At 29.2% G+C, this 18,809-nt stretch overlaps 1 protein-coding gene across 1 annotated transcript; it reads right to left on the bottom strand.

The window, feature by feature from the left end:
- Positions 1–1,055: 1,055 nt before the first annotated feature.
- LOC129958739 (uncharacterized) lies at positions 1,056–18,302 on the bottom strand. Its single transcript, XM_056071395.1, has 9 exons — positions 17,892–18,302; positions 16,515–16,567; positions 16,371–16,443; positions 13,175–13,328; positions 9,495–9,632; positions 6,773–6,950; positions 6,032–6,128; positions 2,272–2,315; positions 1,056–2,049 (listed from the first exon to the last, which is right to left on the bottom strand). Exons 1-9 carry the CDS (start codon positions 18,148–18,150, stop codon positions 1,279–1,281), a joined length of 1,767 nt encoding a protein of 588 aa, XP_055927370.1. The 5' UTR covers positions 18,151–18,302; the 3' UTR covers positions 1,056–1,278.
- Positions 18,303–18,809: the final 507 nt, after the last annotated feature.

Below are 18,809 nucleotides of genomic sequence, written 5' to 3'. Positions count from 1 at the left end.
ATGGCCGTGTGTTGGTCAGGAGGAGGCCAGGGGAACACTACAATCAAACTATCTGCAGCCTAGACACACTGGACCTACATCTGAAGGCATGATCTGGGGAGCAATTTCCTATGACAGCAGGAGCACTCTCGTGGTTATCCCAAACACACTGACTGCAAATTTGTACGTCAGTCTGGTAATTCAACCTGTTGAGCCGCCATTCATGAACAGCATTCAAGGGGGAGTTTTCCAATAGGATAACGCTCACCCTCATACCGCTGTTGTAATACAACGTGCTCTACATGTTACCTTGGCCTGCAAGATCACCAGATCTGTCTCCAATTGAGCACGTATGAGATATCATTGGACAACTCCAGCATCATCCCCAGCCAGCACTGACTGTCCAAGTATTGACAAAACAAATACAAAAAGCATAGAATTCCATACCACAAAGTGACATTCGGCACCTATATGACACAATGCATGAACTTTTGCAGCTTGCATTCAAAATTCTGAAGGATACACCGCTTATTAATGTAACAACATTTTACATTTGAAATGCATTTTCTTGAGCTTAAATTAACCTGTGATCTTGAAAATTTAATCAATTAAACATGTTGACTAGACAAACACATTGTCCAAATTTTATTATTCTACAATAATTTTTTCTTGGTGTTGGGATTTTTTTCCCCCGTCAGTATTTTTCAGACTTGGATATCTGAAATGTGGAATTTCATCAAAATCTCTAGGTCGAATTTATTTATTTTTATTGCAAGCACTTAACATACTTCGTCTTCCAGAGAATAAAAATAAAAATATAAAATAAATCCTTAAAGAGGTCATATATGGAAGGTTATTATTGTAAAATGTGTAAATTAAAAAAAAATACAGTAACTTTAAAAGAAGCTTATAGTGGCCATTTGAAATATGAAATAATTAGTCAACATATTTTAAGTTTAAAGTTACATAATCTAAACCATTTATTGAGAACTATAACATTCCTGCTTTATAGGCTTGCAACGCTCATATAAGAAATGATATTATTTAAAAAATCTAATCCTTTGAAAACAATTTTATTGATGAAAACAACATATTCCAATGAGACAAAACAAACACTGTAAATTACATTTAACCTTGCATTGCTGAACATGATTCTTAAAATTAAAAATGTCTCATTGGATAAAACACACACATTAGAAATTCTCAAGATTAAAGAACATTTCAAGGAAAAGCGTTGAAAACACGAGTAGCTTCTTTAAATTCATTAAGTCTTATTTTGATAAAACATTATTTCCTAAATTAGGGTTCAATGCCACTGGTATCTTGCCCATTTTGCTTTGATTTCAAGAAGAGGTCTAATTGCACAAGTTGCATCATAAGGGGTAAGCTTTGTACTTGCTCGTAGTTCAATGACTGCATCATACTCAAAAGATTAGGAGATGGGGTATTTTTATTTTCTTCCCAATCCAAAAGCAGCGACTGGTATATTTTTTCAAATAAATCCTCTTTATAAAGCAAAATTAATTTATTTCTCAATCTTGAATATTCATCTGTATTGATTGATCCTTCAACATAACATCGGATCCTGTTTTTCCACAGCATATCCAGCATACACTGATGGCACTGTGAATGTTGGCAATTGTTGTGGAGTCCTGGGTCACTCCTGTGGTCTCCAGGAGCAGATTTGTTGCAATTCTCCGTAGCAAAGAAAGCTCGCCCAACTTTTTCTTGTTGTATTTTATAATGGGATTTAGGTATGCCGCTATTCTCCTTATTTGAATTATCTGAAGGGGTCAAATGGCTATTGCAGCTTTGATATCCATGGTCGGAATCATTAAGGACTGGGTCTTCAGATTTCGTCAGTTTATTTTTTAAATGAGAGACGCCAGATGTCGATGCAGTGTAAGTATCGCATGATATAGTTAAGACTGATTGTTCTTTCCTGTTGAAACGAGGGGTGAATTTGGGATTGGGGATTTTGTACGAAGATTCTTGCTTCTTATCGATCTTGATTTTTGGTGGAATTATTGGCATTTTCTTTGCATTGCGCAAAAATTTCCACCCCGATCCCTGTAATAGAAATAAACTATAAATAATGCATTTAAAATTAAGACTCAAGTTATAGCATCTAGAATGAAGATTGGATTTGAAATGAGTTAATAAAAATAGGTTTTGTAAGCATTTACACATATGATGAAAACGTCATACCATAAAAATAAATGACAGAACAACAATACCTTTGCATTATTAAAATTTACTTAAAAAATAAAGTTTCAAAAGAATTATACTTACAGTTCCTCCTTTCGCCGTTGCCCCTATGCTACTTTGTGTTGATTCTGGAATTTAAAAAAAAAAATTATAGGATTTAATGGTTACAAATATTTTAATGAAATTAAAATTTCATGAATCTGTAAAATTAAACGAACAATTCATATTATATATTTCGTGTAAGATTTTGATTATATTTTATATTTAGATAAGGTCTTGCTTTTTTAAGATTTATATAGGCGTATTTCCTGAAAAAGCGCGATTTTACACAAAACATTTTGTTAATAACTAACTATTCGAATATGTATATTTAACTTATGTGTACAGTACAGTACAGTAGTCATACGAGTGACACGTGTATTTCAGGTCCTCGATTTGACATGCACTTTTTGCTTTATTTTTTATTTGTGTATTTATATGCATAAATTTAAAAAGAAAAAATGTTAAATATAAGTGTCTTCCCTGAAAACAAGTCATTTTACACACAATTTTTTTTTATAACTAACTATTAGAGTCTTTCTATCTACTCTCATGCTGATAATGTCATATAGCACCACCTCAAACTCGATTTCACCATAGTAAAACTGAGTACAAGCTCAAAAATATAAATAATAATAAACTGTAATGTAACAGAGGAATACTGAATATAATACTGCAATATAACAGAGGAATACTGAATATAATACTGTAATATAACAGATTGTTTCGAATAACATGTTAAACTAAGTGCCTTCAGGATTTTTTTTTTTATTTAAATGACCAGTTCATATGTAGGTAAGATTGGAAAATAATCATATGTAATCAATGTGTGATTCGTATCTCAATAATTTCTCCGAAAAGACAATTTTACAATAAACCTGCCGAGTGAATCTTGGTTCCCCAGATATTACTTTATAAAACTATTCACTAATAGAAATTATTGATTTTACAATTACTCAAGTATTGAGCATTTATTGATTTTATAATTACTCAATAGATGGAAAGATATGATAATCAATTTGCTCAGCATTTTACATTTTTTGAATTTCAAAGAATGCTTATAAAAATTCTATTTATGTAAACAAAAAACTTAATTCGTATTTCATATTTGTTATACGATTTCAAATTTGTAAGAATCGGAAAAAAAACGCAAGCAGTGAATATTGAATTTTAATATTTTAAATGTGTTTCTATCTTTCAGTAAATACAATTCTTATTTTGCTGTATTAATATTGCTTTTCGTAGATATACCCCTTTGTCATGTTGACTGTAACTGCGAAAACAACCAACAGTTCCAATACGCTAGCAAATGAGTCCACATTTTTTCTCTTCAAACTTTACTGATAAAAAGAGAAACTTATGCTTCCTATATTTGAAATATATGTCAAACAAGTGTTTCTTATAGTAACGTGCAAGAACTAAACATGTTGAAATTTATAATGAACATGCTAGTGAATCCGCACAAAAGTTAAATTTTATCTTCAAGTTCATCTGTCATAATTCTTACACAACAACTATAATAAAAAGCTAGGTTTGGTTTAGTTTAGTTATATTAACGTCCCGTTGTAAAGCAACTCTAGGGCTATTTTGGGACGGACCTCGTAATTTTGAACTGTGGTCAGATGGCGAGGACGACACCTGAGCTGGCACCCCCCTCTCCACACCACACCACACCAGCGGGAGGACGTTTGGCATGACGGATTTAACGTGTAACAGACCCCCTACACGACGGTTCTTCGGTGGAACCTGAAACCCTACGGCTCACAAGCCGAGACCTTACCACCAGGCCACCGCGGCCTAATAAAAAGCTAGGAGATGCGTCTCTGTTAGTGTTATACGGAATAGATCAATACGTTTACAGCTTCGTACTCGCTGGTGAGAAGCTGGATTTAAATCTTAGAAATGCATATTTTGAGGATTCTTTTTCAAACTTCCCAAGCCAGACATTTGTTACTAATAAAGCATCCTTTTGAAGCATTCTAAATACTCAAATGCAAAATTTACCAGAGTTGTTGACTCGTGAGTCATGTTGCCAATTGAAAGTGAAAAGTAATTGTATCTCCACAACATTCAAGCGAATTTGAAAGCTTAAAACCTCTCCCCCCAAAAAAAATTCTGAAATTTAAAAAATACCAAATTTTAATTTCAATACGAGTACATGGTTCGTGTAAAATCAAATGAAAATACAAAATTAGATTACTCTGAATCTATTACTGATTATGCTGAATTTCTTCTTAAAGCTCTTAAATCTCAATTTTTACTCGATTTTTGTAAAATTGCTTTGCTTATTTTTAGAGAAAAGTAATTTTTTAAAATTAATTATATTTATAATTTATATATATTAAAAGAATATTAGTAAATATTTTTTTAAATTTCTGCTTAGATTAATCTCAATTTTAATTTCTATATTTAAGTGTTATTTGGTTCAAATTATAATTTATTTTTGTTTTAATTGAGAATCACTGATTAGACAGATACAACAACAAATATATCTGCGATGCTAATGAATTAGTATTGAATGTGTTGAAAGTTGATCTTTTCATAAACAATTGCAAAATTTTCAGAAATATCCTTTAGTTTTTGCTGCAAGTGAATTTAAAGTGAAAAGGCGACTAGGATCATTTCTATTTAGTTTTCCCTGCAGGTCAATTCTCTTATCAAAATACTGGAAGCAATGTTTAATATTACGTTTGATTAGCATTAATGAAATATTTGAATGCAGTTTATTTCACTACATACCAGTTATTTTGTATTCCGTATTTGAGGCGCATGTTTGTAAATTTACATCAACCATTTTGTTTGATTTCATAAACTAGCCGTCATTGGTGACCAGCTCATTCACCCAAATTGTCTTTTAAACCTCTTAAAATATGAATACGGAATACAATTTTTTAAGTTTCACCTTTTTTTTTTTATAACATTGAAAAACAGAAATTTAATTGAGTCACTCAAAAATCCATTATGCATGTGAATTAAAAAGTGTATACTACAAAATATAAGCAGAAGTGAAAATTTCATTTCGGAGTTAATATCCAAAGAAAGCAACTGTTTTATCTCCATTTTAACATTAGCGACAGCATACGATTGTATGTTTTAATAGACGAATTCAGTTTCAATTTCATCATTAAAGTTCCAGAATGGTTATTAAATGTTCAAAAATTATTAAAAATGAAGAAAGGTTACAGAAGTAAAACTAATGTCATTGGATAGGCAATTTTCTTGAGTTTTCAGATAATGAAAAAAAAAAAAAATCATTTTCCTCTATTATAGATCCCCTCCCCCTCCTATTGCCATCTATTTCCATGAGCAAGTCATAGCAATTACTCATTTGGAGCCAATTTTTGCGTCCGATTAAATTATCTGTTTGACGCCTATTTCTTGATTTCCTTTGAATAATACTTGCAAGTAGCTCTCTAACCTTAATCCAAACAAAAAGAAATCTACCTTCACCTTATAGTTTATCGACTTAAATTTTTTTAATACTATACTTTTGTTGAGAATTCCTGACATTTATATATTTCAGTGATGGGTATAGTCAGCGATGAATACCGTGCAATGATGAGTGTGCCTGACAGTGATGAATGCTGCTAATTGAGGCTTCTTTATTTGTTCGTTAGTTAGCGAGGAAAACTATTAGGCATAAGTAGATAGTCCCTTATTTCATGAATAAAAGAATACATTCAAGATTCATTGATCAGTAAAATAAGTAGAGAAGAAACCAATTTTTTTATTTCATGCCTTTTCTTGAAATAAAATTATGTTCAAAACTATTGAAAGGAACAAACTATTCTAACAGAATACGTACTTGGATTCATTTCCGAAGCTGAAGAAGATCTTCGTTTCTTGTTACCTCGTCGTAAGTTCTCAAAAATATCGCTGACTGAGCTTCCCCTTAATCTCGTCTAAAAAGAATTTTACTATTTAAAGCAATACTAGAAATAATAGACATATAAAAAGTTAAGTAACAATAACGATGTTCAAAATTGGCGCATTAGTTATTTCAAATACATTCGATAAAATTTGTCCTTCCTGTAACGTAAGAAAATCGTTTAATTGGCTATAATTAAAAACAATTTTTAAAAACACCTAGAATAAAAAATAAATTTCTCTTTAATACTAACAATTTTCTAGATCTTGATATTAGTTATCAAGTTCACTATCAGGTGGCGCCACTGATACGGAATCAAAATCATTATGATGATTAACTGATGATTATATTCTAAAGTTATTAAAATAGTACACTATCACCAAGGACATACAAGTAGGCAAAACTTCTAAAGTCTAACATATTAGAAAAATAGATTACAATACATATTTATGAACATGAAACAAATCAAGTACAATAAAAAGTTTTTTAAAAGATGCAAGTCATTAGAAATTGTATTTCACCTGAGTGTCAGATTGCTTTGACTAAAAAAATTGAAATAGTTTAGATTCTGATATTTTTTTGATGCACAGATATGGCTATCGGAAAACTATAGTTGGATATTCGTGATACGTTTAGAATGATCCGATTTTTTTTTAACATATAAGATGAGATATTTACCTCTTTTGGACTGATTAGCATAGGCAGAAAACTCTCTCTGGATCCATGTGTCAACATATATTCTGATAAATATGGCTGTAACGTGGGATAAGCTAGTATAACTTCAGTCGAAGGTCTTCGCTCTGGATCTAAATCAAGAAGGTCTTTTACCAAATCTTGAATTAATGAGCTACAATGCCTGAAGAATAACAGGATCCATTAAAAAACGCATAAATATTTTCTATGCTTTCTTTTTATTAATTCAGTTGACAAGAAATTGATAAAAATAGAGTTTTTAAGAAGGCAAAGTGTCATTGAAAGGAATCAACAGCTGTAAGCAATATCTATATAAAGCGCTAAGGTGCGTGATCCAGAAATCGCTGCTATCACTTATTGTCGAATGGCAATTGTGAAATGTAAATAAACCATCATACTAATTTCACACTGCTTCATTGAACGTTTTCAAAGTTACATAGAATTCAACGCTTCATGGAGCTAAATCATAGAGCTTCAAAATGTTAAGAAATTTTATGGAGGTGGTTCATCATGTCACCAAGATCTCAAAAAATTTAATCGAGATCAAAAATCACCAGATGGGTAATATATGACTTGCTTACTTTAAATTGATGGGATATTTAGAAATTCGCGTTTTCCTAAATAATTTTCTTACTTACATAGTCATTTCATTATTTTAAGACTAATAAAATTACTTTTCTAATGATATTACTTGAATTTCTATAGAATTTTTTTCTTGATTTTAATAATATTTTAATTCAATTTAATACAATAAATGTAACAATTTTTTTAAAAGCTATGATGGAATTCAAACTCATCCATCAATTTTTAATTTTTAGTAAGCTGGTTCAATTGAATACATGTTTTTCAGTCATATAAAATAAAAAGTGAAATATTTTTAAAATGCATACTATAAATCATTAAACATCTTAAAAAGTAAATACTCTGGGCGAACAAGCATACTAGCTTACTTTAAAATATTTAATTGTAAATTTTAATTGCAGAATTTTGAGAGAAATATTGTACCCGCCAAGAGAGCTACGTAGGTTATATAAACATCAAAGGATACGCCAGTAATTCAGTTTAATGATCTAAAGTTGGAAAAAAGGATTAAGTACCATTAAAGAAAATTGACAATATACGACTCATAATAAATATTTGAATGAGATGACTCAGTTTAGAAATACACATTCTAAGCTCATCGAAAAATTTCTGGGCAAATTAACATCGGAAAGATGCAGCTTTCTTGCAGCCAAATAAATTACTTACTTTTCTGCTTTATTTTGTAAGAAAACTTCGTCTATCAATAATACTTTAAACTTAAACCATCAATAAAAAATCTCTTTTAGGTAGAATCCTTATAGGAAGACTATTTCCTTTGGAATCACCACTCGGTGCAAAATTGATAGAATATCATTATTAGTTTTCAACCATAACAACTTTATGTCAGTTTATCTACTAATTTTAAAAATCATGAATACAAAACCAGATCGTACGTAACTGCAAAATATGAATATCTGAAGTAATATTTTCTCAGTAATTTTAAACCAAAATGAATCGATGCAACTCAATGAAGAATGTATACTATAACCCATGATTCATTATAGTACAGTTTAAATGAATGTCTATCCAAATTATTCCAGATTATGAAGTGTTAATTATACTATTTGGCTTAGAAATTAATGCTAGAGAATTTGTTTGACAGTCACTGATGTTAACAAGTATACTGTTACAATAGCTACAAGATGGTGAGATGGAGCAATTAAATCTTTATTGATTATTTACGTTGATTATTAGGAGACATTTGTAGTCCAAGGATAACAGTTCGTGTGGTTCGGTTGTTTTACATTCTTACAGCAGCTAAGAAAGCAGTCATTTATGTCATCTTTCAATACATTTTCCTGTAACAAACATTTTAAAACTTGCTGCATGAAAACCCTACACTATTTAATTTAATAAAAGTCATATTTTAAATTATTAAAATAATTAATACACTCCAAATCTGTTCTCAGCATTCAATTAAATTTGTTTTCTCTGAATGAAGTAGCAAGTTCTTAGCAAAATAGTGCAGTTTGAAATTAATGCAAAGTAGAGCATCAACGATCGCACTGTTTAACCCTAAAATTTATGATTTTTGGGGAAAATATCTTTCAAAAAACGGGTTTTGAATAGCTTCATATAATTTAGGAAAAATATTTAAATTTTAAATTATTTTTTCGTGAAATAAAAAAATAAATGTGCAAAATGGCTGCATTATGAATTAAACAATATCCCAGTGACACAAATAACACAATTCTGCAATAAGAATAAAAGTCCTTTTTTAGCAGTATATTTTTTTCAAAGCAGGAAATATTTTGATAGTACTTTTAATGGTAGAACTATGCATATAACGGCCATTTTTATATTTTAATAAATTCTCATTTTAAATCTAATTCTAGTATCGCTATTGTTCTATATCGGTCTTTTCTACAAGTGTATCAAAAATGTTTTAAAAAGGATTTCCAAACTCTCATTGTTGCCCATTGGAACAGTCATGAGAAGCTTATAAATGGAATTAAAAATGTGTATCCAAATGGTTATACGATGCACTGTAGAATTAAATGACGTAGAACTTTTGTAGGAAAGCCTTTTGGCTTCCTTTCATGTTTATGCAAGGTGAAAGAAAAAAGGAAATAATATAACATACTTTAACTTTAAAAGGCAATGCATTCAGTTAGAAATATCTTACCTCGGAAGCTCTTTTCGTTTACCTCTTAGTATCAAAGCTACCAAATGTAAGAAATCAACTGCTTGAAAGGCATGTTCTAATGCTGCCATCTCAAATAGAATACATCCTAAAGCCCAAATATCACTCTTATGATTATACCTAATAAGCGCTAAAGAAATCAACATTCAACTTCTTTATCATCTACAGAAAACACATTTCACAGCATGTACTACTTCTACTTAGCTTATGACTAAATTGTGCAATGTTAGCTGTAACGTTTAGTTTGAAAATCCTTCCCCCCCCCCCTTTAAATCGCATTATTTAAACCAAGACTTTTAAACAATGAGTTTCTATCCATAATAGGGTTTTAAAGAAAAATATTAGAGGTGTCGAAAATGTTTACAGCGATTTTTTAAAGCATTTATCAGAATTTCTCCATTTTCAAAAATTTCCTTAAAAATGTTAAAGAATAACTACTTTAAATATAGTTTCATTTTTCGTGAATTAATATTTCATCTTTGTTTTTCTAATTATGAAATTTTTAGAATATTGTTCTTAACTTACATAATTCGCCACTGCCCCCCCCATAAATCAAAAACTAACGTCATTACAAGGTAAAAGAGCTCAATTTATGTTGCAAGTCCCAACTTCTTTTTTCGAATTTCAAAATATCTAAAAATTAATAACGTTTGAATAATCAGATCAATTCCACATAAAGAAAAAACAACTCCCTTTATTAAATGTTGGGCTTTCTACAAATTAAAAATGTGTTTAATTTGTATGTCATATTTAATTAATATACATAATAATGAAAAACACCTTTAAAGCAAATACAAGAGAATCAGTTCAATATATAAAATCGCATTGAAAATTGTATTATAAACAGTGCAGACTGCATCATTCGTTTCCATGGTGATAGGTAATACAATCATTCTAATTTTGTCTTTATTAATGATCGAAAATAATCATTGGAACTAAAACTTCAAATCATCTAAATACATCTAGCAGTTAGGGTATTTCTTAGAAATTGCAAACTTATTCTCTTTAGGAATGTATGATATTCGATGCAAATCGTAGAACTTCAAAATTGTATTTGTAAATAAGAAAATTAAATAGCCAACTTGAAGAATATTTTAATGGGCAATATTCCTTTACAAACCCCTGCACAATGAAAGTTTCAAATTTAGGCTTATTCAACCTTTTTTGCTCACAAAAATTTTTCGTATGCAAAAATATTTCTGCTTACATATGCATACACAAATAATTTTGTTCGCTATTCTTAAAGTGCATAAAAGCACGAAAATAATCCAGATAATTGAAATATTAAATAATGAATTGTATAAAAAATAGTTTTATATAAATATTAAAACGTTAGAGAAGTGTTATAAAGCGAGACAGTTTTCAAGAGTATCTGAATAGTGAGTATTCTAACAAGTACTCAAACTAGAATATTCATAAATATTAAATGCTGACTATATTTTCATTCCAAAAATACTCTGTTTTAAAGTTTTGGATAATTTTAAATGACTATTTGAGATTAATTTAAGAACTATCTTATTTTCAACCTATTACCTTATTTCGAAGCTTAAAAAGTGAGCCCCCAAAACTTTCAAATTAAAATGTAAGCAAGGTGTATTAAAATGTAAATGTATCAATAATATTTTTTTCATCCTGCAATAAATTATTTACGATCTTATTTGCATGCACTACAGGCGACATATTTACAGTTTTATCGGATCTTTAAATAGTTTTCATTACTGCCACTAGATGTCCCCATCGGTAACTTTTACAGGTATTTTAGTGCTTTGAGAATAACAGTGACAATGTTTTAGAGTATTTTGAGAGAGAAACAGGCATCAGTATTTCAATCAATTTAAATATTTTACATGCTTTATATATGTTATTAAATTTGACTTGAAGTGCATTTGCGAACTAATAACTTACCATTTAATATTAACCAAAAAATTTAATTTTTTTTAAGATTGTTAGTATTTTTTTTTAAATAAGATATTTTTGAATGCTGTAAAAAAAAAAGTGTTTATCAGATTGTTTTTTTGAAGCTCGAATTTATCTCCGGATATTTTTTGTGCATTCTCTTAAAATCCTTCAGAAGTCATAGTTAATCTTTTAGACAATAAGCTTTCACTATATAATCAATTTATAATTGAGTTCTTCGTTTTATATTTAAAAATAGATATTAAAAAGATTTTTTATAATAACCATTAAATTACATGATTAAATTTAATATTTTAGTGTTTATAATCTATCACATGGTTGAATACTAGTTTTATTATTTATCGACTACTTTTAAGCATCTTACATTTATTTTGACATAACTAATTTAATTATTCGGACTCGGACTCTTTTCGAAAAGGGCGTATCAAGATGCATACATATAAGTTAATCAGATTAAAATTATCCCCCTTATAAGCACTCTTACTGATCATAAGAACACCAAACTCCATTAGTTTGTTTTTTAGAGCATGATGGAATAAAATGACTATTTTTAATCTCTCTCGCACGCAAAGACAATGGATTGTAATCGTCAAAAAAAAAAAAAAATGAACACGAGTTTTTGGCGGAATACCACGTTTCAGATCTCAGTGAGTCCTAACAACATATTTTTGGAATTATGTCTCTGTCTGTCAGCAAGCATAATGACTCAAAACTCTTTTGATCTTGACAGACGAAAATTTGTGCATTGTCTTTACACCAAATTTGTAAATTTCTATCAAATTTTGAACGAAACTCATTTAATGGAAGTTGTTTATCCGATTATTCGAACGCAAGTTAACATGTTAACTACAAACCAACGAGCTAGATGGATAAAATATGGAAACAAATTTAACATCTAAAATGTATATTCATTTCAAATTTGTAGACGAATCCATCAATTGATCAATCAATTGATGATTGTCATTCGATTTGCAGTTTCACAAACGTGTAAATGCCATAATTCAAAAACGAAGTGCTTTTAATAAATGAAATTTAGTATGCGATTTTTTGATTGCACTCGTAGTTCTTTGTCAAATATTTCATTTGGTTGGAAAAAAAGATGACCAAAATGCATATTTGATTTTCTGTTGCTTGGGTATTAATCTCATCCCACTGGGTGTAAATCGTTAAAGATCGTACGCTAGACTCTTTCATAACTCGTCAATGAAATGCAGTTAATAATACAAAGTAGAATTATAAAAGTATGAGAGAAAATTTAGAGGAGACCCCTCCCGCTGTTTTATTTAAATCTCATCACTTATTCTTCAAGACGTTCAATACAGAATATCAGGCGACTCAATTTCAAACAATTATTTATTTTGAAGATGAATTGCGCTAAAATACCCTAAAAATGCCTATTGACATTGTTTAACACCAATTGGTCACAACTATTCTCTTAATCTTAATTAAATTCACCAACTTTGTTCTTATGAATAATTCTTCCGTACGGAAGAAACGAACTTTCGTTTATATGCTACTCAAATGCACTACATAATTAGAGAATTTTGGGAAAATCTTAACATTAATAATGGCGATATGCAAACTAAATTCCCATGTTTATTGACACTCTTTATGAGTTTCTATAAATATGTGTTCCCTTTTCATTTTCAATTACATAAACATTTTAGAATTCATTATAAACTTAAAAATTTAATGTAAATTAGAATAAAATTATGCAAAAGAAATAAAAGATTTGGAAAGGATACGGCTTTCTCTGGCAAATTTCTGGCGACAAGTAATAAGGTGTTCCAATGGCAGTCTTTGCCAATTCTTCGGGATTTTTTAGAACTCGAGCAATTCCAAAGTCTCCGACTTTGACCATTTTGTTTCGAGTCAAAAAAATATTTTGAGATTTTAAATCTGGAAAATATTTAGAGCAATAATGAAAATGCTGGAAATAAGAGTGATTACTATGAAAAGTTACCAATATTTTAAAAATTGCAGTTAAAGCATAAGTTGTATAACATAACTCTGTTCGATGTTCGCATAATAAGCTTCGACATCGCAAATTACTTTCGGATTTTCTAAACTATTTTTAAAATTTAACCTTTCGCAGTTCGATTTTTTTTTAATCTATAACAGGGTCTCTTAAACTTTGGACCTTTACCTCAAGTAGAATTGATCAGAAAAATACTGAAGACGGACATTCTTTCAGAGCTTTTTCTTTTTCTTTATTTTTTCGTTTTTTCTTTTGCTATCTTTTTAAAAAAAATGTGAGTAAAACTATTTAAAAAAATCTTCATAATTTAAAATATTTCATTAAAACTTGATAAATAATGTTTAATTGAATTTTCTTCCGATTATCATTGACCAACTTTCTGTTTTTCAGTAAACGATTTTAAATATGCATTTTTCATGCTTACAAGAACGAAATTACAAAATCGATTTTTTTCACTCGTTCCCTACAACTACAACTGAAATTTTATATTGTTATGGATTCATGATGACATAAGAACTCTAAATTCATTAAAATATTCTTAACTATCAATTAATATATTATTTCAAAGCTTATTTCACAGAGGTGGCCTCATCTAGGAATTTGAGAAATATTACTGTTTAAATTCCATATTTTTAACCATGGATTATGAAATATTCAGTGCTAAAAAGTAGAAAATAAAAATCAGCAATAATAATACTGTTTTGTTTGACATTCATATTTCTGCCAAAAAATTTATTGAAGTATGTATTTTACAAAAAGATCATTATTCTTAAATTAGGAGTATTATTAATACACATTTGAATAATTACTATTCTACTAGTATTAAGCATATATATTGCTCACAAATTGGTATTCTGTTATTAGAAATTTAGAATATTGGTAGAATATATATTTTTTTTCATAATGAAATTTTACATGACTTATTAGAAAATGGATGTAATCTTAAAGAAAAACTTCCGATTTGACTTAATTATTTGCGAATGGCATTGCAGGGTTAGCGTGATAGCGTTGAATTTCAGATTAAGGTTAAGGTGTTTTAGGTGTTAAGCCACACTAAATGTTATGAAAAAAATTTAAAAATTACAAATATAAAAAAAACGCTTTTATCAATACATAAAAATGGAAGAATAAATTTTATAGAAAAATCGGGAAATCGAAGCAAAAATAAACACGAGGCATGGGAAATAAAAGAGTATAAAGCACAATGAATATAATAAAAATTTAGAAAAATATATTTCCAATTTACTTAGAGTACTTTACTTCAACTTTGAGATTTATTTTATTTTAATATCTAGATATTTTGATAAAAAATTTCTTGTTAATATAGTAGATAAGTTTGTGCATTTTTTAAAAGTTTTTTATATTTATTCATTTTGGTTTTCCATTTTTTTTATATTTATATTTATTGATTTATTCACTTCATTAAATAAATTTAATATTTTACTATCAAGTAACTTTAGAGACACTGTAAAATGTTTGACAGAAATGATTGAAAAAATGTCTCGTCCAACCAGTTGTTCCGAGCGGAAATCATTCATATTATCAAAACAGATTGTATATTGTTTTGAGATTGTTTAATTGGATAATAACACTGTGTGATCGTGATGTTTAAATATCCTTAAATATGTTTGCCGAACGATGTTCGTGCATCGATAACTATATTTTATAACTTAAGTGATAATTAAATCATTACAGAGCATTGCAACTCAATATTTAAATTATATGAAATTTAAGTGTCTCATGGAACTTTAGTTGTATCAATGAGACATCTTTACAAAAGCAGCGGAAGTCATCTAACTATACAGCAGAGAAAATTACACAGTTTAAACATTAATTTTTGATAATTAATATTATTTAATTATTTAACCATTAATAATTTGTAATGGTTGATAATTATTTACAAGCTCAAAAATTCAAATATTTTACACACATATATCCCACTTTAATAATCATCATCAAGAGATTATGAATACAAAATGGGTAAAAGTGAATTTTAGTATGCCCCTTGTTGCGCCAACAATGCCAAGTCGCCAATAAAGATAGAAGGCACCGAGCAGAATTAAAAAAAAAAAAAAAAAAAAAACTTATGCTTTGCCGCTAGTAGCGGGAGCGGGAACCTAGTAGTTTCGCTAGCACATTGAACATAAGGACTGTGTGGATAACAGAAACGGTACATAACCAAAAGAAAAGAAATAACGGAGAAAGAAGCAATCAGAACATTCTCCATACAAAATTTCAAATAAACATCCTTTTCCCAACTTCATCAACTCGTAAAAAATTATATTCCATTCACCCTTCATCCATTCTGCCGGTTCGATATCAAACCATTCTCAATACAAAATTTCAAACAAGCATCCTTTACTAACTTCATCAACTCGTAAAATATATATATATATACATATTTCAATCACTCTTCATCCATTCTACAGTTTCGAAATACTCCCGAAATAAATTATGAAAGGAACCAACCGTTATAACAGTAAAGAATTTCGAGAACTGCGAAGAACTCCATTGAAGCTGTTCTTTTAAAGTGAGAATGCAGACGATTTTTTAAAGCGCATACTGACAATTAAAAATTGCAAAAGAATAAATATTTTCTGTTCGTATTTACATTAAAAAAGGAAGGAAGAAAATAACTTTGAATTATAAGCTTAACTTTATTTAATAAACGTTTAATTATAATAAAAAACAAAATTAAAATCTTTAATCGATATATTTTTTAATTTTTAATTTAACATTTTTTATAATATAGTTGCAGTTTATGTACAACTAACCATTGCAAAAAGTAGTAAACAAAACAGCATTAGGGTTGCTAGAAGAGCGTTCCGATGGATTGCAATATTGGCGACAAATTCGGGGGCACACTATTCTTCACTTTATCATACATAATGTTTTAACACGTAATATTAAGAATATTTGTTATCCATAAACACAGAATTAAAGTTTAAAAAATTACATCTTACCTCTGTGAAGAATATTTTGGTAATGAATATACTGCAGAGCCAGACATATTTGAATGAACCACGTTATAACTCGCTGAAAATTAAAAATATATTAATACCAGATTTTCTGGTTTCGCTTTAAATTACGGGAAAGAATGTACTTACATGTTCATTAAAAGGAACTCCTCTTTGTTTCAAAATAGTAGAGTGCAGGTCTCCTAAGCATTAAAAAGAGAAATAATGCTTAGAATTTACTCTTAATGTAAAAAAACAGCGATCATAAAAGAGTAAATAAAATATTTTGAAAAATCAAGCACTAAAAGCCTATTGTCTCTAAAGCAGAATAAAATAGTTTGAGTAGTTTTACCATATTAAACAGCATTATTAAAAATGTGCCACCTTAAATTCTATTTAAATTGAAGTATAAGGGGAAGGAATAACTGTAGGAAATTTAAAATATTTGAAAACGCATTTTCCGAAATGGATCACAAGCTTGTGAATTAAAGAGTAATCTAAATGTGGCAACTTTATATAGAATTCAAAATAATATATTGTTTATCAATAAAAGCATGACAAAAAATAGAATCAGTTTATTGTTTACAAATTACAATCGAAACATATTTTAAGAAAATTGAAAAGCAATACTTGTGTTTAAAAGATTAGAAATCGCTCATTAAATTCAAGGAATCGTAAATTTAACGCTTTTAATTAAATATCAACATGTGCATAATGAATGCTTAAATATGCGCAAGATTATACACTTTTAATTAAGATTATACACTTCTTATTAAACAATGATACGGAGGCGACAACACAACATGTTTTCGAATTTCAGAAATTAGCTATTTATTTGATAAAAGGCAATCTGTTCGGTTATTTTGGTCGGAAGCTCATTATAACAGGCATTCAAAATTAATCATTGGAATTCTGATCAAAGAATAAGTTTGCAGTTCGAAAACAATTTAAGTTGACGGAATTAGCGCTATGAAACTCGTTACCGGGATCAAAGAATGAATCCTTAAAGGATCCATTTTAATGAAGCTTTATGCAAACAGATGCAATTGTCTTTAAGATGTTTATGTTGTCTTTAAGATGTTTAAATCGTAAAATTGTCTCTTATTCACCTATATGTTTGAGTTAACAATCCAGTAGATGCCGATAGTTAAATAATTTTGGAAGAGTAAGGGAAAATTCAAAGCAAAAATTTGACATTTCTTATTAAACAATGATACTGCAAAACGTTAATTCTTACCTATTCAAAAATCTAAAATTGAAATTGAAAGAAATCAGAAAACTGGTAATAATATGTTGACTTGCATATTCATTGATTTGAAGAAAAACAAAAAAATTGCAGCCAAAAAAACGTTGAACGTAAATATTCATTTCACGCTTAATCTTAAAAAACTAATAATGTTTCCGCAGATAGTTTCAATTTTTAGTTTATTTGAAAGTCATTAATTAGAGATTTTGCAATGTGTTTTTGCTTTTACTTATGCCAATCAATTTGATAGGCGACTAATATTGAAGCATATTTATACATACCTCCTTCTGCGTATTCCATGACGATAGACAAAGTTTCATCAGATTCGATGACTGCTTCTTTATATCTAATAATGTGCTTATGCTTACATCTTGATAAAATTTTAACTTCATTCAAAGAATGCTCGCGATCTGTTTCGCTTAAAGACCTCAAATCGATTTCTTTTAGGACGTAAGAATGCCTACTTAACCTCGATTTGACCAGCCACACGTTTCCGAACGTGCCCGATCCTATGATTCTTTCTTTGTCATATCTTGACATATTCGTTAGTAGGACATAGGTTCCGTCATTAAAAGAATAATTTCAACTTTTTCTGAATAGTTCATAATTCAGAAATTGTTCAAAGAATGCATTATGTAATTTAACGTGATGCCACCATAAAATTCGTTGAATGTGATACCTCATGTGTTTTGAATTTACCACCAATATGGCACAATGGATAGATAATGCATTACTTTCATTAATTTTGACTTCAATTCAGAGGAAGAATAGGAAGTTTAAATGGTTTTGTTTTTCACTTTATTTTCAATTTACCACCAATATGGCTCAATGGATAGTGTAGACATAACTTTTGCTGATTTAGACTTCAATTCAGAGGAAGAATTGGAAGCTTAAATTGTTTTGTTTTTCACTTCTACCCTGCTAAAATGATAATCGATGGTTTCATGCATTTTACAATATATTTCCAAACTTACAATAACACAACAAAGTCAAAACTGCATAACCCGCAAATTCTCCCACAAAACTTAATGGCACAGCATGGTTATATATGGCCTTACGCCAATAAACACCCAAAAAATATTAATGTCCTGCAATATTTTTCTTCAGAGATCGTCAATATGTTCCTTTGTCTTTCTTTAGTATATTCAGAGATGTTCAATATGTTTAATTCAATCACTTTAACTCCAGTTGCAGAAACT

The sequence above is a fragment of the Argiope bruennichi genome, chromosome X1 (genome assembly GCF_947563725.1).
Source record: "Argiope bruennichi chromosome X1, qqArgBrue1.1, whole genome shotgun sequence".
NCBI classification, from domain to species: Eukaryota; Metazoa; Arthropoda; class Arachnida; order Araneae; family Araneidae; genus Argiope; species Argiope bruennichi.
The sequence above is the reverse complement of the archived record's forward strand: the minus strand, read 5'-3'. Positions and strand labels throughout refer to the sequence as shown.